Source organism: Microcebus murinus, chromosome 21 (assembly GCF_040939455.1).
Source record: "Microcebus murinus isolate Inina chromosome 21, M.murinus_Inina_mat1.0, whole genome shotgun sequence".
Taxonomy (NCBI): domain Eukaryota; kingdom Metazoa; phylum Chordata; class Mammalia; order Primates; family Cheirogaleidae; genus Microcebus; species Microcebus murinus.
Window position 1 is genome coordinate 8,415,988 of NC_134124.1, and position 21,777 is coordinate 8,437,764.

The 21,777-nt window shown below is 34.3% G+C and overlaps 1 protein-coding gene across 13 annotated transcripts in view; it reads left to right on the plus strand.

Moving 5' to 3' along the window:
• The window catches only part of ANKHD1 (ankyrin repeat and KH domain containing 1), a 142,426-nt gene that overhangs the window by 78,223 nt on the left and 42,426 nt on the right, over window positions 1-21,777 (plus strand). For 9 of the 13 annotated variants that reach the window (XM_012748869.2, XM_012748872.2, XM_012748874.2 and 6 more), the window contains 5 exons: window positions 2,947-3,034; window positions 5,289-5,416; window positions 5,916-6,059; window positions 7,118-7,220; window positions 15,945-16,703. In XM_012748869.2, the coding sequence (XP_012604323.1) occupies window positions 2,947-3,034; window positions 5,289-5,416; window positions 5,916-6,059; window positions 7,118-7,220; window positions 15,945-16,703 (1,222 nt within the window). The remainder of the gene's footprint in view (window positions 1-2,946; window positions 3,035-5,288; window positions 5,417-5,915; window positions 6,060-7,117; window positions 7,221-15,944; window positions 16,704-21,777) is intronic. The other 4 variants (XM_012748880.2, XM_012748882.2, XM_075996125.1 and 1 more) reach the window with 3 other exon arrangements.

Below are 21,777 nucleotides of genomic sequence, written 5' to 3' on the forward strand. Positions count from 1 at the left end.
CAGGAATTGTATTAGTATGTTGAATTTTTTTTTTTTTTTTTTTTTTTTTTTTTTTTTTGAGACAGAGTCTCGCTTTGTTGTCCAGGCTAGAGTGAGTGCCGTGGCGTCAGCCTAGCTCACAGCAACCTCAAACTCCTGGGCTCAAGCGATCCTCCTGCCTCAGCCTCCCAAGTAGCTGGGACTACAGGCATGCACCACCATGCCCGGCTAATTTTTTTTTTGTATATATATTAGTTGGCCAATTAATTTCTTTCTGTTTATAGTAGAGACGGGGTCTCGCTCTTGCTCGGGCTGGTTTTGAACTCCTGACCTCGAGCAATCCGCCCGCCTCGGCCTCCCAGAGAGCTAGGATTACAGGCGTGAGCCACCGCGCCCGGCCAGTATGTTGAATTTTGAAACGCTTAGGATGAGGATCTTGGGATTCTACTTAATAATTTCTTTTAACAGTTATAGTAATATTTTAAATATATAAAATTATTTTTAAAAGTGTATTCTAATCAGGGCTTTCAAAATCTTTAGTCTATGCCAGTGCTCATGGGACCTAATTATGTTGATGGGTGTCATTGCCAGGCTTAAAAGAGAAAAGGGGAAAGAAAGAAAAGTGACATTAATATTGCCTACCCATGTTCTAATAATAACATATTATCAAATGCAGATAATCAATGTCTTTCTCTCAAGTTTAGCTAGTATTTTAATTTCATGTTTAATTAACTTTTCTTTCTCTTATTTACCTAGCAGAAAATAAAAACTTCAATCCTCTGTACTATGAGAGGGAAGATTGGAGAGGTCATTTATGTTTAGTTTCCTGCTTTGTAAACAGTATTCAATCAATCACTTCATTGTTTTAGGCATTAGATGTACAATGGTTAGCAAAAATGGATGCGATTATTGCTCTCATGGAGCTTATGGTTTCTAGGAGGAGACACAAACTAATATGATTGCAGTTTATGAAGGAGAAGTTCATAGAGGTTTAATTCAATAAAAGGAAGAGTGATCTAGTCAGGAGGGGAAATAACAAGTTGTTAAAGGAACAGTTTGTTTCCAGAATGTAATTGGTTGTAATGATTATTCAGAAATAAGTTGGATGGAAAAACTGGTTAAACAATTTTCTAGGTCTTTCTGAGTAAGTTTTAATGTATATTCTGTTTTGTTTGAAGTAAATTGCCAGAATGTTAGTTTTACCTACATTCGAATATGAGTTCAAGATTTATTCTAAAGCCAAATTATTTTGGCATTATCTATAGTTATTCATTTTTTCCATAACCTAGAATTAATGAAGATTGTTATCTAATTAACATGTATAACAATTAAAAAGTCAAAGCATAAACTAATTTTTATAGGAGGTTGAGTAATAACTACACTATAAAGATTTTTTTTTTGAAACATCTTTCAGAGTGGAATTTCTGTCACCTGTCAAATTTCCATTGGATTGACAATCTTTTTACTCTTATATCTTACTGATACTTTGCTTGATTTGTAGATCAGATACAATTATGTAAACAGACTGAATTGTATTCTATTGGCAGAGCATCTAGGATTTTCTGAATTAATTAAAAAGAGCTGAAATAAAGCCTTAACATAATCATCATTCTTTATCAAGTTTTTCTTAGTAACAAAAGAGAACCAGAACAACAGAAATTGTATGTTTGCATACATAGTGAAAGAGGGGATAGGTGAGAGAACTTTTCGTGGAAACAATTTATTAGCTGCATTTTAATACTTAGATGAATGTAATGTGTTCACAGTTCTCCCAATAAATAGTACTACTTGCCATATTAGAAAGTTCCTTTTAGGCCGGGCGTGGTGGCTCACGCCTGTAATCCTAGCACTCTGGGAGGCCGAGGCGGGCGGATTGCTCGAGGTCAGGAGTTCGAAACCAGCCTGAGCAAGAGCGAGACCCCGTCTCTTCCATTAAATAGAAAGAAATTAATTGGCCAACTAATATATATAGAAAAAAATTAGCCGGGCATGATGGCGCATGCCTGTAGTCCCAGCTACTCGGGAGGCTGAGGCAGCAGGATTGCTTGAGCCCAGGAGTTTGAGGTTGCTGTGAGCTAGGCTGACGCCACGGCACTCACTCTAGCCTGGGGAACAAAGTGAGACTCTGTCTCAAAAAAAAAAAAAAGAAAGTTCCTTTTAGTGGCATTTGGTATGAGGCAGGGTTAGAAGCTGTTTTATCATTCATTCCTCTTGCTGGCAAACTTCCTAGAAAGAATAGCAATCTCTGCTGTTATGAGACTGTACCATTTGCCTTTGACTATTCAAGTATTTACTTTCTTTTTCAACTTTGTTTGAAAGAAGAAAAAAAAAGATAAAAAACATTAATAAGTGAATAAAGTATTTTTTAAAAAAGTATTTACTTTCTACTTAAAAAAAATTCTACCCATTGGTCTATTTTTCTTTTTCCTTTACTCCTTAAATACCATATTGTTTTTCTTCAGGGATTTGTTTCCATCCTTTGATAGAGCTCTTATTGGCTCCTGATATAGATCAAGATCTTTCTAATCACCTCACAAGAGTAAGGTTCCTTTTTCACAGTCCAGATGCATAGTTAGGAAAACATCTTTTTAAACTGAGAATTAGAATACAGTTATTTCTCTTTCTTTGGGAATAAAACTAAACATTAGTCTTATCTTTAATGGTTATTGTTTGGTATGCAAAACTGAACTTGCCCTTAAAAAGTTACACCATCTAGTGTGGGCTGAAAATCCTATATGGTGGAAGGATTGAGGTGGATAGTAGAAGTGGCTACATTGAGTAAGTATTAATGCTGCATTTTGGCTTGCCACAAGGCTGTGGGTTCAATACCCAGCACCTCAACCAATTAAAAAATATTTAAAAATTTTAAAAGATCCTCATTATTTCTTATATCATTAGTACTAAGTGTTTAAAATAGGTTGTTAATCAGTTGGCATTGATGGATTAATTTTTCTGTTTCTTTAATAGGAGCATGAATCTGAAGGTGGAAGAACACCTTTGATGAAAGCTGCAAGAGCTGGTCATTTGTGCACTGTGCAATTTCTTATTAGCAAAGGTAAAGAAAGTGCAAGTGATCATTTCCAAGAGGCTACAATTTCTGAAAAGAAAATTCCTAAACTATTGCAATTTGCAATTTATGTTAAGTCTGCTTTACCTACAGTACCAATGCTGTATTCTAGTCTTTTGTTGTATTTTATTTAGTAAGCATAGAGTTTGTGAGGTGTTGTACTCAGGATTTTCTTTATGAGTTTTAATTTTCATCAACTAAATAGCATATGGTTGCTCCCAAAAGTTGGAAAAGCCAAATATAAAATGTCCAGCTATACTTAGGTAGATGTTCAACACTTAATCATAAGGCAGTTTTGCTGGAGATGGGCATGGAAGCCAAAGAGAAAGTCTACTGTTGTTGTACTTGTTTTTGGTACAGTTGAATTAACTGAGTTTATAGGGTCTTATTATTTTTATATTCCTCTAGAAATTCTATTATTAGAAGAATATATTTAGGCAAAGAATTTCAGCTGATGGATAAATGATTAGTTCAAAACTGTTCACTATAGAAAAGTGAAATGCTGCTGAGCCAATGTTAGGTTGAACTAATAAAATTCTCATTTATATGCACTTCTATCTGAGCCCACATACAATAAATTGTTATTTATATATCAAAAATGGTAATGTCAGCAATTTCATTTTGTTCAGCGTAACTCTTTATATAGTGTCGGAGATATACTGGCACCTGATGAAAGGTCCTAGGATCGGATGATAAAAATGCAAGGAAGATCTACTCAGGTGGTGTCATGTTATTAAAATAAAAATTTTATATTTATATTCCAATAGAATTCTGACATTTTGTGACATTAAAAATGTAGAGTAAGATCTTATCATTTTAAATATACTTATTTTCTTCTTTAATTAGATAAACTGGGTTTATTTTATTCATATCGCATTTTCACTGCCGAGTAAGACATATATATCTTTACATGAGGTTCTGTAACATAATTTGTAAAAGCTGTTTTACCTCAACCACACAGAAATAATAAATAGATGGATAACCCTTTGAGTTCTTTTATGTTTCTTTACTAAAGAGGAAACTTAATTGTATCGAACAACAACCTACTAAGAATATAATCAGGCTTGTCAGGAATAGGAACACATTGATTTTATCCTTTCTAGACTAAATAATCCCATCATCTAAAATAATCTCATGTTGCTAATGTAAAGGTGTTCATTGCTATGTCCTACCTTTCCTAAAATGTACTTCTATCCAAGTTAGGATTAGGTTCGGCTGGCTATTTTTCTGAAATAAATAATGAAAAATGAAATAATAATAGTATTTATTTTTCTCTCACTTATTTTATAAGTCGAATTAAGAAAGAATGAATATTTCTATAGTCTTAACTTTCTACTTGAGACCTTTTGGGATTGTTTTTTTTTTTTTTTTTTTTTTTCCTTTCCATCCTAATTTGTCCTAGGGGTAGTTAAAGGTAGCTGAACTAAAAACATTTCCTTTTTCAGGGGTCAAAAATAATTTGTCAAAAAAGAAGCTACGAATTCAAGAGATTTTTCATTCAGATTTTTTTCAGGTCATATTATACAGAGCTATTGAACAACTTACAAAATAGCCTTTCAGCTAACATATTTGGTTATTGGATAACCTTCTCTTCATATCCAGGTCCCCCAGACTCTTAAAAATACACAGTATGAAGAATTATATTTCTCTTCAATATTGGTTTCAAAAAAAACCTGTCTACTCTACTTGAGACCTGGCTATATTGCCACTTTCTAGAAGTAGATAAAAAAATGTCTTGGAAACATTTTGAGAATTACATACAATGATATCATTTGATGCTTTTGTTAACCTGTAATTTATTAATCTTAGTCTTCTAGATTTTCCATTTTAAAAGTGATATTGAATGAATGAACTACAACTACGTGCAACAATGTGGATGAATCTCACAAATATAATATTGAGCGAAAGAAGCCAGACACAAAAGAGTACATTGTATGATTCCATTCATATAAAGTTCAAAAACTGAAACCAATTTGGAAGTCAGGGTAGTAGTTACCATTGGTGGGGTGGGTTGTGATTGAAAGAGGGCACAAGATGGGGCTTCTGGTATGTGGATAATGTTCTGTTTCTTGATCTGGGTGCTGGTTACACAGGTGTGTTTATTTTGTGAAAATTTTTCTAACTGTAACACTTATGATTTGTGTACCTTATTGTATCTATGTTGCACTTCAAAAAAAATCTTTAAAGTGATATTGTCTTGATTTCATCCTTTGCTAAGATTTCTGTTTATTTTTCTTCAAAGGTGCCAATGTGAATAGGGCTACAGCTAATAATGATCATACTGTAGTGTCACTGGCATGTGCAGGAGGCCATCTGGCAGTTGTTGAGCTACTATTGGCTCATGGGGCTGACCCTACTCATCGACTCAAGGTATTCTAATTTCTACTTAAACATAAGTAAATAAATTAATATATATGTAAAATAGGCTGAGTATGGTGGCTCATGCCTGTAATCCTAGCACTCTGGGAGGCGGAGGTAGAAGGTTTGAGGCCAGGAGTTTGAGACCAGCCTGAGCAACATAATGAGACCCCTGCCTCTATAAAAAATTTAAGGATTAGCCAGGTACGGTGGCATGTGTCTGTAGTCTCAGCTACTTGGGAGGCTGAGGCAGGAGGATCACTTGAGCCCAGGAGTTTGAGGTTGCAGTGAGCTATGACGACACTTGCCCTCTAGGCTGGGCAACAGAGGGAGACCTTGTCTCAAAAAAAAAAAGTAAAAATATATATGTTCGATCTCTTAGTGCTAGAATTTATTACTGTTTAAATGAGTTTTGATTTTATCTGAGCTGCTAAGAAAATAAATGTGTGTATCAATTAGATTATAAGAAGAAATTTACAAAGACTTAATTATGGTGTCAATTCTTCCTCAGGATGGCTCAACAATGCTCATTGAAGCTGCAAAGGGTGGCCATACTAATGTTGTTTCTTATCTGTTGGATTATCCAAATAATGTTTTGTCAGTTCCAAGCACAGATGTGTCTCACCTCACCCCACCTTCTCAAGATCAATCTCAGGTAAAGTAAAATGGAGCTTATTTGTTAATATAAATATTCTTCAAAGTGATTGGAAGTTTTGTTTAAAATCAGTTTTAAGCAAAATAGGTTTGTTTCTGTTTTCTATTATGTATTAGAAAAATCATGATTCTAAATTCTTTAAGATTTATTTTCTTCAAAGGTACATGGAATTTTTATTGTCTTATTTATTGAAAATAGTGGTTTTTAAAAACCATTTAATATCAAATATAAATACGGAGAAAATATAGAGAATATACCAAATGTATTAAGTTCAGTGAAATCCTAAATTCTTTTCTACAAAGTTTTCCTGAGAGTTGCTAGCATACCCCAATTCAAGAAATATCTTGGCCGGGCGTGGTGGCTCACGCCTGTAATTCTAGCACTCTGGGAGGCCAAAGCGGGAGGATTGTTTGAGCTCAGGAGTTGAGAGACCAGCCTGAGCAAGAGCGGGACCCCATCTCCACTAAAAAAGTAGAAAGAAATTAACTGGACAACTAAAAATATACATAGAAAAAAAAATTAGACGGCATGGTGGCACATGCCTGTAGTCCCAGCTACTTGGGAGGCTGAGGCAGGAAGATTGCTTGAGCCCAGGAGTTTGAGGTTGCTGTGAACTAGGCTGACACCACACCACTCTAGCCCTGGCAACAGAGTGAGACTCTGTCTCAAAAAAAAGAAAAAAGAAATATCTTGGTGATTTTTTTAAATACATATAGAATTTGAACAGAGGTAAATTGGCTAGTAAATAGTGAATATGTGACTTGTATTCCTAGGTTTAGGTATAATTGAAACCAGCAAGGTTTTATCTTCAGTAAGAGAGGAATATTAATTCCATTTAGCTTAAATCATTGATTACTTGTAGATTACCTGACTATTCAATCACTATTCTCAGAAATTAATCTTCAGTAAAGGCTTTTGTTTTTTCTTTAAGCTTTGAGAAATAAAGTGAATTTGTTAGTATATGAAGGAAACCTAAAACAGTATCTCTGTTTCATTTATGGGCCTTTATTTTATTCTTTTGGTCTGAGATGATTTTTTTTTTTGAGTTGATTTTTTAGGTTCCACGTGTACCAATGCATACACTTGCCATGGTTGTACCTCCCCAGGAACCTGACAGAACTTCGCAAGAGAACTCTCCTGCCCTTTTAGGAGTACAAAAAGGTTAGTTATTGAATTATTTTCTTACAATGGGTATTTTTTCACCTAATTAATAAATCAAAAAATGTACACAGTTACTTTGTACCCATAGTTAATTCAGGTAAATAATTCTGACAAATTCAAATAGTCTTACAGACTATTTAAAATAGAAAAGACATAAGTGCTAGGAAAAATGACTACTTCTTATTTTCCTGTTAACATATTACTAGATGTAGCTATAATGTGGCAGAAACAAAACCAAGTTCTTGATTATATTAAAGTAGCAAACATTTATTGGACCTTGATTTTCCATTTGACAATTCTTTAAACAGTAGTATAGCATGAAGAATGTGTTTGCTATTTAGTCTTTGTAACATTGATTTAGTTAATGAGTGAGAAGTTTAAGAATTAATTATAGTTTCATTCATGTAATAATGCTGAATATAGTGGGTTACCATCTGTCAATATGTGAACCTGGACAAATAACTGTCAAAATGAATATAAATAATATCCAAATGACTGTTAACACTTGATAATCACGTCCAGTTTTTAAATTCTCTGAAATCAAGAAAATAGGTAACATGTAGAATTTTTAAAACTACATAAAGGTGGGTGTGGTAGCTCATGCCTGTAATTCTCAGCACTTTGGGAGGCCAGGGCAGGAGGGTTGCTTGAGGCCAAGAATTCAAGCCCAAGAATTCATAGCTAGATCCCATCTCTAAATAAAAATTTTAAAAAATATAGCCTGGTGTGGTGTTGTGTGCCTGCAGTCCTAACTACTCAGGAGGCTAAGGCAGGAGGATCACCTGCACCCAGGAGCTTTAAGGTTGTAGTGAGCTATGGTTGCACTACTGTACTCCAGCCTGGCCAACAGAGTGAGACCCTATTTTTAATAAATAAATTACATAAAAATGAATTTATGAACATAGTTAATTTAGTATATGATAATCAAGTGCTAGATTATTGAAATTACAATGAGATGTGTAAATGTAAATTAGTATCTTTAATACTGTGGTATAAGAAAAGTAGGTTGGGCCGGGCGCGGTGGCTCACGCCTGTAATCCTAGCTCTCTGGGAGGCCGAGGCGGGCGGATTGCTCGAGGTCAGGAGTTCGAAACCAGCCTGAGCAAGAGCGAGACCCCGTCTCTACTATAAATAGAAAGAAACTAATTGGCCAACTAATATATATAGAAAAAATTAGCCGGGCATGGTGGCGCATGCCTGTAGTCCCAGCTACTTGGGAGGCTGAGACAGAAGGATCGCTTGAGCCCAGGAGTTTGAGGTTGCTGTGAGCTAGGCTGACGCCACGGCACTCACTCTAGCCTGGGCAACAAAGTGAGACTCTGTCTCAAAAAAAAAAAAAAAAAAAGAAAAGTAGGTTGGGTTCAACTGTTAGAGCAGCATACAGAAGCTTCCTTCAAATTATGCTGGTTTTAGTAATTTAAAGTTTTGAGGGCATTCACCAAGGATTACTTAATTTCTAAACTATTCATTTTAGAGATGAAATATCTGTAGTGTCTCTGACTTAAGCTAATTTTAGCAGTTTTCCATTAGATACCCAACTATTCAAGATTTTCTTATTTTTAATCTTAACAATTAAAAAGCAAATTAAACACGTACTTGTTAAGGATCTGAGCATCATAACCAGCTGGCAGCCTTTAGTAAAATATTTAAAGCTAAATGCCTCTATTTTTGTAATTTTTGGCTTTTGTTTGGCTAACCCCTATAGAGGACTGTATTAAGTTTGGCTTGGGAAATTCAGTACTAAATAGGAATACTTTAAAAAATATATTAACATAAAGCCACAAAATAACCAACAAATAAGCTAGACAGAATATGTGCAGAGAGGAACTAAAACATTTTTGATTTAGATTTAATATGTATAATCTGAAATATTTGCATAGTGAATTAAGTTGATGCTCAAGTGTGGGTAATCATAATTTTGCTTACTGAAATATACTATCTACTTATTTTCTTCATGTTGATATTTTATTACCTACTGAATAGTATAAAAATAAACCAATGTTCTAAGGAATCTTTAATTTTACTAAATTATTAGGAAAGTAAGAAAATTAATGCTTGTATCTAAACACTTGAGCACTTGCTGTTGATATCAACCAGTGGCATTTCCAGCCTACCAGTTATTTATGCAGGATCAAACTGTGATAGTGCATTGTGTTAAGGTGTCATGTTAGTATAAACCATGTACATCATAATATTCTTATGTTACTCTGAGTTAGGAAAAATCAGTTGATGATGTAAAAGTACACACTGCATTACTGGGATAGATAGAAAAACCTATCTTAAATAATTAAAGATATATTATTAATTTTTCTTCTTAAGGCTTCTCTTTTATGTTTCTAAAAAATCTCCCTTGAGTGAAGAAATGGCTTTTTGACCCTTTTGTTTTTGCTTTGTCTACGTCCGTATATTATTTCTCTGTAGTGTATATGATTAGGGATGGACAAAGGATTCTTTCTAGGACTTTTCCTTTTCTAGCAATCATCGTTTCAAGTTCTTATAACCTTTAGCTCCTGTTTTCAATCTTTTTATTATTCATATCTCTATTATTTTAAAATGTTTTAATGCCCTTAAGTCTTATCCAGGTGTTTGATATGTGTCCTACTCAGAGATTCTTCTCTTTTATGTCCCAAGTGTACTGTACTGTTTTGTACAGGCTCATCCATCTTGATCCATATCCTCCTGATTGAGGCAACTAATCTCACTTATCTGTTTTCAAGGATTTGAGATTGTAGGTGGCATCTAACAGAGGCCTCAGAATCACCTCTATAAACAAAATATGAAACTAAGTGAGCATGATATGCTTAGTGTTCTAGCACTATTTAACTTTATTACCTGTAGTTGTTAATATTCAGGTGAGAAAGGATGCATAGATAATGTGATCCCTTTGTAAAGAAATTTCCTGATTGCGGACACTTTCTGTATCTAACTTGGGTATAATAACTGGTTCTGCAGAGATTCGAAAAGAAAAGACTCATTTTGATCTTCTACAATTGCATAATTTAGAACTAATCTGCTGTAAAACATTTAAAATGATGTTGGTAAAAAAAGTACATCTTTTGCGTATACCTCAAGCCGTCTTAAGGGGTAATTTCTTTTCTCTGAACGTCTACAGTGCTTTATTGGATCTTCCTTTTGGCTCTTGTCACTCCTACTCGTTCCCCTCCCCTTTGGAGCTTAACTGAGAGGGTTGGATTAATCATAATCAATTTCTGGTGTTTTGTCATCATGGCTTCTCTCTAGTTTTATTTATTCCCTTTTATTCCTCTTCCTATTCCTCTACTTCCCCCGTAGACAATCATTCTACTGTTTGGTGTGTATATACTTTTGTTCTTAAAGTTCTTATAAATTATTATTTTGTGTATATTTTCAATTCACATAAATGGTATTGTGCTACAGAACAATCTTATTTTATTTTTTGCTTTTATTACTCAACACTGTTTTTAAGATCTATCCATGTTTCTACCTCTAGATTGTTTATACCTGCAGCGTAGTGCTTCACCGTTGTATATCCTCCATGCTTTAGTTGTCCTTTCTCCAAGTGATGGGTATCCAGATTTCCTCTATTTTGCCACCACCACAGACAATGCTGTGATGAAAATCCCAGTACTAGCCCCCTTATAGATCTATGTAAGAATTGCTTTGGGATATCCCCTCTTAGACTGTAAGCTCCTCAAGGGCAGGGTTTATGTTGTTTATCTTTGTATGGTCCACCATGCCTTGCTTGTACTAGATTTTCAAGTATTTATTGAATAAATACAGAAGAAAATTAAGAATTTTTGAGAAGAAACATACTGTGATTAAAGAGGATGTTTAAAAAAATAAAGAATTAACATTCTAGAATGGTGGGAAAGAGATTGAAAACAGAAGTATACATGTAAAGTAAGAATTAAATTAACATGCTGCTTTTTATGTCTTAGAGTTGTGTTTTAGAGTAGGTAACATGAAAAGTTCTCATATTTTTATATCAAATCATGAAAATTATATAGAAAAATTATATATACAGTGAATGATAATGGACTCTGGAAATTTTACTGCTAATATTCTTTAGTTAATTTTCATTATGTAATTATGCTTATGTGGATTTACATATGCCCAAATTTAATAATGTCTTTTAAAATATAAGTGCTTATAGTAAAACGAGGAAGGCTGAATTAATGTTAGCATGTAACACAGATGCTCTATCTTTGAACATTCTTAGTTAAGAGACTGCTGTGTTAAAGATGTTTAATGTGCCCTATTTGGGAAATTTTGAGACACACATTTAGACATAGTGGAAAAATGAACCAATTATAGGCCAGTGGCTTTTATTTTTTATTGTGGCCACAATAAGAAGTATTTTTGAAACTCAGGACACAACAGACATCTATTTTTCAAAACAGAAATTCTGTTAGATAATAAATACTCTACCGCATTTGGTGTACTGTGTTATTTTCAGTTCTGTTTAATCAACTTTATTTCCCAATGGGAATGCTGTTTAAAAATCATTCTGGTAGAGTGCTATCTGATGATGTAAGAAAGCAAGAGAATTGCAGAACAAGGACTAAATTTGATTAGATAAAACCAAGTAAGGAAATAAGAAACCTAATCTAAATCCATCATTATATCATGTATTTTTTTCTATTGGCCATTCTTTTTCTTTTCTTTTCTTTTTTTTTTTTTAGACAGAGTCTCACTCTGTTGCCCTGGCTAGAGTGCTGTGGCGTCAGCCTACCTCACAGCAACCTCAAACTCCTGGGCTCAAGCAATCCTTCTGCCTCAGCCTCTTGAGTAGCTGGGACTGCAGGCATGTGCCACATGCCCAGCTAATTTCTCTCTCTCTCTCTCTCTCTCTCTCTCTCTCTCTCTCTCTCTCTCTCTCTCTCTCTTTCTTTCTCTGTGTATATATATATATATACACACACACATATATATATTAATTGGCCAATTAATTTATTTCTATTTTTAGTAGAGACGGAGTTGTCTCGCTCTTGCTCAGGCTGGTTTCAAACTCCTGACCTTGAGTGATCCTCCCGCCTCGGCCTCCCAGAGTGCTAGGATTACAGGTGTGAGCCACCGAGCCCGGCCTTGGCCATTACTTTTCTATTGCACAGTATACAAATTATTTTAGATACAAAAATAACTAATAAAATTAAGTTCATTTCAATAGTAAACTAAATATTTCGCACATATATGTCCACCTCATTCTCTCACTGCCTATAAAAAAATAAAGGCCATGTTTAACCTGTCTCTGTTGTCATGGCTTCTACTACAAACTTTATCTAGCTTTGTTAATGGAGGAAAAGTAAGAGGCAGAGGAGGTAGGATAGAAACCAAACCAAAAAGATAAGATGGTGACTTTACCTGTATTTCTAAATAGTTCTTTATGGTGCCACTCAGTGATAACCAATGAATAGATTTATTTGTATATGTCTGATAGTGGGTGATGTTTGAAGGAGATAGAACCTTTATTTTCTGGTGTCTTATTACACCAGAAACACTGCCTATTTAAAATTTTGTTGCTAAAAGAATACTTGTCACAATACATTATCCCAAAATTAAAGATGTTCCTTCAGCTTATAGCAATAATTAGAAGACATTATTTGTTTTCCACCAACCTGATTTATTCTTGATTTTATAGCTTGTGTTAGAGCTTTGATGTGTATCTAGGCAATCTTACTAATTCCATAGTTACAGACGCTTAGACATTGGGTATTTTGGGAAGAACTGCTTTTTGTCCATTACCTTCATTGTCTTCCGTTTTTAATGCTATATACATTCTGAACTTACAGTATCTCTATTGATTTAAATAAGTTACTCTTAGTAATCTTACGTTCCAAGCTTCTTGCATATTATTTGTTAACTAGATAGGGCCCTTCCTATCTGTTTCTGTCCTCAAAATTCTAGTCTTAATTTGGATTATTTTACTATTGATAAAGATTCTAAATCAGTGAATGTCCAACATGGTCACAACGTAATGACCAACTGGTCTTGTTAGTGTGGAATTTTTACCTAGTTTTCCTTAATCTTAAATACAAATTACATTGTAGCTATATAAGGGTGTTTTGAAATTAACAGGTGTTTAAAGGAGCATTCGGTCTTTGCAGAACTTCTAAATTTACTCTTCTGATGTCATTGAATTTATTACAGGACTGAATGTTTCATTGCTGTGTTGCAGATTTATACATTGCTATTAGTGATTGTTTACCTTCCTCTTAACTGTTTGTTGATTGTCTTTGGGCACTTTAGACAAATACTCTAAATCAAAATGTAGACTCCTATGTGGTCTTATGGAAGTAGTAATGATCCTTAGCTTACAAATCTGTTTTTTTGCCCTGAAAGAATAAAGTCTTTCTCTACCTTTACTCAGAAAGAAATATATAATTGAATATAGACAATGCACTTTGCTGAAGTTTACTTTTAAGGAATGATTAAACCTCTGAAAATGATTGCAGTGATATTGGAACCGTGGTCTTTTTACCTTGTTAAAGAGAGTATCTACGGCCGGGCGCTGTGGCTCACGCCTGTAATCCTAGCTCTTGGGAGGCCGAGGCGGGTGGATTGCTCAAGGTCAGGAGTTCAAAACCAGCCTGAGCAAGAGCGAGACCCCGTCTCTACTATAAATAGAAAGAAATTAATTGGCCAACTGATATATATAGAAAAAATTAGCCGGGCATGGTGGCGCATGCCTGTAGTCCCAGCTACTCGGGAGGCTGAGGCAGAAGGATCACTCGAGCCCAGGAGTTTGAGGTTGCTGTGAGCTAGGCTGACGCCACGGCACTCACTCTAGCCTGGACAACAAAGCGAGACTCTGTCTCAAAAAAAAAAAAAAAAGAGAGTATCTAGGGGAAAACTGTAGATTTTTTTCAGTAATAATGCATGTTGCATATGTTTGAGCTACCTGCAGTTTTGAGATCTATTTTAGCAAAAAGGCAGATGAATCTCTCTCTCTCTCTCTTTTTTCCCCTTCCTTCAGTGGTTTTGTCATCTTATTGCAATTCAGAGCATTTTAACACCTAGTCACTGTTTTTCCTTTGGACTTAAGAACCATTTCTAGCCCAGGTAGGGTGGCTTACGCCTATAATTCTAGCACTTTAAGAGGCTGAGGCAGGAGGATTGCTTGAGGTCAGGAGTTCAAGACCAGCCTGACAAGAGCAAGATCTCCTCTCTACTAAAAATAGAAAAATTAACCAGGAAAGGTGGTGTGTGCCTATAATCCCAGCTACTCCAGAGGCTGAGGCAGGAGGATTGCTTGAACCCAGGAGTTTGGGGTTGCTGTGAGCTAGACTGATAGCACGGCACTCTAGCCTGGGCAACATAGCACGACTTTGTCTTAAAAAAAAAAAAAAAAAGAAGAAGAAGAATTTTTAATATATTAGATGATTTTATTTTAAAAATTCCCAAATTGCCTATGTTATTTATATGTGTTGACTGCAGTCCAAAATAATAGATAACCATATTTTACCCAGTTATTTCTTTTTTAAAAAATAGCTTTATTGTTGTTTAATTTATGTACTATAAAGTTGACTCATTTTAACTGTACAATGCAGTGAATTTTAGTATATTTACTGAGTTGTCAATATGAGTAACCCTATATGCAAAGTATGACTTTTCTCCTAGGATCATTCCCTGTTTCTCTGATAGATAGATTTTACGTGAAAGGTTTACTTAAATTTAGGATAATTGACCTTTGTGGTAGAAGTTTAATATAGTATTCTGGTACAGAAGTTTTAAAGACTTATTTAATAGAGAATTTTAGAAAGATATGTCTTAAAAAAACTGATTTCACATATTTTAATATAAGATGAAAAATATTTTGACAACTTGAAAAGTATTTTTCCCTACTTTGATCTATAAGTTTTGGTCTCTTGTCATAACCTTTACTTAACACAGTTAATATTGCTAAAAAAACAATTGTTCTAAATGGCTGTTAAGCTAGCATTAAATGGTATCCTCAACACTATTTTGGTACTGCTTTAGATTCAGTATTCTTTAAAGAGTCCAGTCTAGTCAGCAGAATTTTGAGATTCTTTCCTCTTTGTTTTTCTTTTCTCTCTGCCTTCTTTTTTTTTTTTTTTTCTTTTTGAGACAAAGTCTCGCTTTGATGCCCAGGCTAGAGTGAGTGCCATAGCGTCAGCCTAGCTCACAGCAACCTCAAACTCTGGGCTCAAGCAATCCTGCTGCCTCAGCCTCCCTAGTAGCTGGGACTACAGGCATGCGCCACCATGCCCGGCTAATTTTTTCTATATACATTAATTGGCCAGTTAATTTCTTTCTATTTATAGTAGAGATGGGTCTCGCTCTTGCTCAGGCTGGTTTTGAACTCCTGACCTTGAGCAATCTGCCCGCCTCGGCCTCCCAGCGTGCTAGGATTACAGGTGTGAGCCACCACGCCCGGCCTCTCTGCCTTCTTAATTTCCAAAATCTTCCTATCCTAAAGAGTAGATTTTTAAAAATTCTCATTTTTTGAATTGGCAACATTCCAGTTTGTGCTGTGTGAAATAGATGAGTATAGGCTTTATTTTTATTTTTTTAATTTTTTAATTTTTTTCTCTTTCCTTTTCTCAATCTCTGCTTTCTGGAGAGTATAGGCTTTAATCTACCTAATACTGGCGTGACTCTGAACATTCATTCAACAGAATTAGTTATGAGGGTTTGGGGAGGGAGGTCTGTGTTTGTGGGAGGGAAGGCTGATTTTTTTTTTTTTTTTTAGCATGGCACTTTTTCAAACATTTTTCATGTGCTTAGGTACATCCAAGCAGAAGTCCAGTTCCCTGCAGGTAGCAGATCAGGACCTACTGCCACCTTTTCACCCATACCAGCCTTTGGAGTGCATAGTAGAGGAGACTGAAGGCAAGCTGAATGAACTGGGACAAAGAATTAGTGCTATTGAAAAAGCACAGCTTAAGTCATTGGAGTTAATTCAAGGTGAACCTCTGAACAAGGATAAGATAGAAGAACTTAAAAAGAACAGAGAAGAGCAAGTCCAGAAGAAGAAGAAAATACTGAAAGAACTCCAGAAAGTGGAAAGGCAGTTGCAGATGAAAACACAGCAGCAATTTACCAAAGAATACTTGGAAACCAAAGGTCAGAAAGACACAGTGTCTCTACACCAGCAGTGCTCTCATAGAGGAGTCTTCCCAGAAGGGGAAAGAGATGGTAGTCTCCCAGAGGATCACTTTTCAGAGTTATCTCAGGTTGACACAATCTTATTTAAAGATAATGATGTTGATGAAGAACAACAGTCTCCACCATCAGCAGAACAAATTGATTTTGTCCCAGTCCAGCCTTTATCATCTCCACAGTGTAACTTTTCCAGTGACTTAGGTTCTAATGGGACAAATTCTCTTGAACTTCAGAAAGTATCAGGTAATCAGCAGATTGTAGGACAGCCTCAGATTGCTATTACTGGACATGATCAGGGGCTCTTAGTTCAAGAACCAGATGGACTAATGGTTGCAACTCCAGCCCAGACGCTTACCGACACTCTTGATGACCTGATAGCAGGTGGGTTAAGAAATATATCTGTATTAATTTCTCTTTAATCTGTGTGCTCCACTTCTTTACACACCCCTCCCAAAACACAGACTTTGTATTTTCCATTTTAGAACTGCCTTTATAAAATTACTTGTTTCTTGAGGTATTTTGGAAGTGAGTTTAACTAAGGTCAACAGCACTAACACACAAAAGTGTGTTTCCCCCTCTTCTTTTTTGTCATGTTGTAAGGGCAAAGAAAGAAAGTTGCCCTAATCCTTTATTTTAGACCTATGGTATCAAAACCACCCTGTGTTGTGTCTTGGATAGGCAATCTGAAAGTGGAATTTCTTTGTAGGCTTTGTACATATTTACATAAGATCATACATTAAATTTTCCTACTGGTCATTTTCATGCTTGGAAATCATAATTTTAAATCACATTACTTTTTCTTTATAATTTCATTAGATCAATTTAAATGTTTCTAATTAAATGGATCATTCAGAGAAAACTAAGCATTCTGTGTTATTAGATTTGTGGTTATCATCATTTGATGATTTGAAGATTAGGATTTTTGTATTGACTCTTGATAAAAGCATCCAGACTCACCAAACACCCACACATGCAAAGAAAAAAAGAAAGGCCTGATAACTTTAAAAACATATGTTTTTGTTTGTTGTTGTGTGGAAAAATACATCTAGATATGAACTGAGGTGCACAAGTTTACTTTCCCTTTCATTGTCCTTGCAGCAGTGGGAAAACAGTGCAATTAATCATTTACCTTCCTAAAGATGGCTGGTGAATGTATCACCTCCATGAAAGCCCAGTTCAGAAATGCAGCCAGAATGGCTGTTGACAGTGGATGAAGACCAAGAACTAAGATGTAGCTGGAGTGATATTCAAAGGCAGGCCAGTCCTCTGTCTCTTGATTGCAACATTTTTTTCCTTACTGTTGTCTGTTTCCTCTTGTCATATTCTCCTCCCCTGCTCCCATCCCAATTATGCTATCTCAGTTTCCTCTCTTCTTTGTGAGCCTTTAGTCTTCCTAATCTTTACTGAATCCTTTAAAATGTGGAATAAGATTACTTAAATCAGGAATTTTGTTGAGCATGTGTATGACTTCAATGGTTATAGAATTGTGCTATTGCCTTTGAGGCACCTCTGATATATAATAGGTGTCATTGTGCAGAGGAGGAATGTTCTAGTTTTCTTAAAACAAATTAAAATGCTGGGAAATTTTTTAAGGAGTTAGACTCCTTATTCTTTAATTTGGGTTATTATATCTTCAGCCAGTAGCCGCTTAAATTAATTATGTGTCATTAGCATTGAAAGTTGTTATAAATTATGAATAAACTCTTATAGTTGATTTATACTTCTAATTTCTAATCAAGGTAAAAATAGATTTTGGAGTTTGAAGTATGATTATGAATAATGATGAAACTGGTAAACTAAGAATAACATTTTTAAGACTTAGGGTTCTGTAACTAGCATTATAATGTTCCTAATTAAGTATGTAGTTTGCAGAAACTCCTATTACTGATCTATTCAACTATGTTATAACTCAGAACTTTTTTTTTTTAAAGGAATGTAAAAAGAGCTCTAAAGGGAACTTGAAGGTGTTAACTTTATGGTAGTGTTTACAGATGGTTCTTATGTGGAAAGTGAAATTTTATTTATATCACTGAAGTTATTTGTTAAATTGGTCTTATAAATTTCACATGAAACTTTTAAAAAATTGGCTTCGAGGCCGGGTGCAGTGGCTCACGCCTGTAATCCTAGCACTTTGGGAGGCCGAGGCGGGCGGATTACTCAAGGTCAGGAGTTCGAAACCAGCCTGACCGAGACCCCGTCTCTACCAAAAATAGAAAGAAATTAATTGGCCAACTAAAAATATCTATACAAAAAATTGGCCCGGCATGGTGGCACATGCCTGTAGTCTCAGCTACTTGGGAGGCTGAGGCAGGAGGATTGCTTGAGCCCAGGAGATTGAGGTTGCTGTGAGCGAGGCTGACGCCATGGCACTCACTCTAGCCTGGGCAACAAAGTGAGACTCTGTCTCAAAAAAAAAAAAAAAAAAAAATTGGCTTCGAAAATCTCTTAATTATATATAATATTAATATAAACAAAATTTAATTTGTGTTAGACATTAATGACTACCACATTATAAAATATTCTTTTATTAATAAGTTTTTAACTTTTAAATCAGCCATAAGCACAAAAATTATCTTCATATAAAAATTTTCATTGTTATGGAGGTTATCTATCTGTTTTTAAATACATGGCAGTAATTGTATTTTCTTCATCAGGTCATGATGGATGACCTGTCTTACTTAAAATTTAAAAATATTTTTTCCTAAGTCCAAGTTTTTCTTAACTTTCTTAATTGAAGGTAGAAAAAATTAGGGTGAATTAGGTTACTACCTAATTCTACAGTTGTAAAATATATTAATATATTGGTAAGATTATAGAGCAGGCCAAAGATATACTTAATTTTACCTAAATTAAATCTAGTTCTAACCCCTCTTATTTAATAAAGGAGAGAATACTGTACACCTTAAAATTTTACTTTAGAGAATATGTATATGTAATAGCAGTGAATTTCACTCTTTAAATATAAGCGTAAGTATTTTTTCTTTATAGCTGTTCTCAAAATATTATTGTGATAATGAGTTGTGATAATGAGTGGGTTATATACATAATTTATTAACGTTGTGACTTGACTAGCTAACTTTGCATTTCACTATGTAATCTTATGTGTGTCATACTTGGTATAGTCCCAGACAGAATATATATAAACTCTTGATTAGGAGCATGGTTCCTCAAGTCCTTTTCCTCTGAAAGTGAGTGTTGGGCTTATAACAATTAATACTATAATAGCAAGTGATTCTCGAAGTTTGAATGTAGAACTTAAAGCATCTTAAAGAAATTCAAAATAGCTTTCATCATTGAACAGTTCTAGAAACATTTAATAAAAATTTCATTTCTAATGTAAAAAGAACATTGGTTACAAATTAACTAATATCAATCTATTTACATTTATTAAGCACTTACCATGCATCAAGCTCTGTGCTAAGTGCTTTATATATATTATCCCATGGATTATTTATAATAATCCTATAGAATAGGTCCTTTTCCCTCCTCTGTTTTTTCGGTTGAAAAACTAATGCTTAAGGAAATTAAGTTGTTAGTGCCAAGATTCAACCTGATTCAACTAAGATTAAGAACCTTAGATGTAATAAGAATGCATCTGTTTCAGTTTAAAGTTCTGATTTAGCTTAAAGATGGTGTTATTTGCTCAGATTTCTAAATTTTATTAAATAATAGTTTCCCTTATTTTTGTATTAAGATTCGATGTACATGTAAGTTTTAATATAGTTTAGTGACTTTTTAGTGCGATATTAAAATTGTTGGTACCTTAATAGGCTCTCTTAAAACAAATTGCAATTTTAAAGTATCTTGCTTTAAATAACTGTGGTAGTCAGTATAGGTTTAAGAATAAATAAATAATTAGGGGCCGGGCATGGTGGCTCACGCCTGTAATCCTAGCACTCTGAGAGGCAGAGGCGGGTGGATTGCTCAAGGTCAGGAGTTCAAAACCAGCCTGAGCAAGAGCAAGACCCCCTCTCTGCTATAAATAGAAAGAAATTAATTGGCCAACTAATGTATGTAGAAAAAATTAGCTGGGCATGGTGGCGCATGCCTGTAGTCCCAGCTACTCAGGAGGCTGAGGCAGTAGGATAGCTTGAGCCCAGGAGTTTGAGGATGCTGTGAGCTAGGCTGATGCCACGGCACTCACTCTAGCTTGGGCAACAAAGCGAGACTGTGTCTAATAAATAAATAAATAAATAAATAGGAAATCCTCTTATCTTGAGGGGATTTATAATAAAATGTCTTTAAATAAATAATCATTTTCTCTAATGTTAATATTTTAGGTATAGGTTTTTATTTACATGAAACTATTTAATGAAGTTACTATTACAAAGAACAAATTATAGCCATTAAATTTATTAAAACCTCACAATATATTTTATGTACACCTAGTATCAGGGAAATCTTTTATAGTAAGATTTATTATTTTATTCCATATTGCCCACAAAACTATCTTCAATTTCTTAAAGAATCAAGTAGCATATTACCCCTAGTTCTTCTATTACCCCCTTTTAGGATAATGTATAAATTTAATTTGAATATACATATTGAACTTTGTGGTAGCAGTCTGTGTTAGTCATTTTTAGAGATGTTTCATTCAGAAGTAGGAAATATTTTAGAATTTATGAAAATGTTATAATCCTGGTATAATTTTCCCTTAATACAACCTTTATTTCACATGTACCTTTTAAGTCACTTGCTACTTTCTAGTTTTATTTTTGTAACTTTTCATTTGTAATTAATCCTATTAAAGTCACTTTCTGTGGGATGTTTCTGATTGTCGTTATTACAGGGAGAAAAAAATGCTTCTAGGAAAATGTAATACAAAAATGTGCAGTAATTGATAATAACACATTTTTGGTAACAGCTGCTGAATGCACAGAAGTATTTTTTAAAAGCCAACTCTGCAGAGAAGTCTCTTACAGCATCATATTCTGGCATAACACTCTATTCAACTATTTAAAGTTTTAAAAATATGGTTTTTTTGTAATAAAAAAGAGATAACATGAATAAGCAAAATAATGATAGAAAAGTAATTCTTTACTAAGGTATATGTTAATAATTATGGGACCACTCTTAAAGTCTTATTATTAGAAAGGTTCTACAATATATCAATTTTTAGTATCTTGTTTTTTAGCTATTTTTTAAACATATCAGCTACATGGAGGAGGTATAACAAAATACTATATGTTTTTAATTTATTGAATGACATTTTTAAGCTTTGATTCCATTTTGTATATTCCTATAGGTGAAACAAACATATATAATAATCATTCCTATTTGTAACTGAATAGTTAAATTATTTAAATTATGTTATTTTTGTGACAACAGAAGGTACAGAAATTTTTATTGTCAAGATGTTTATACATATTGGTGAGGAGGAGGGCGGGAACATATCATGTAGAAACATACAAGCCTCTTAAACTTTGCTAAATTATTTAAACTATAATATACTAAA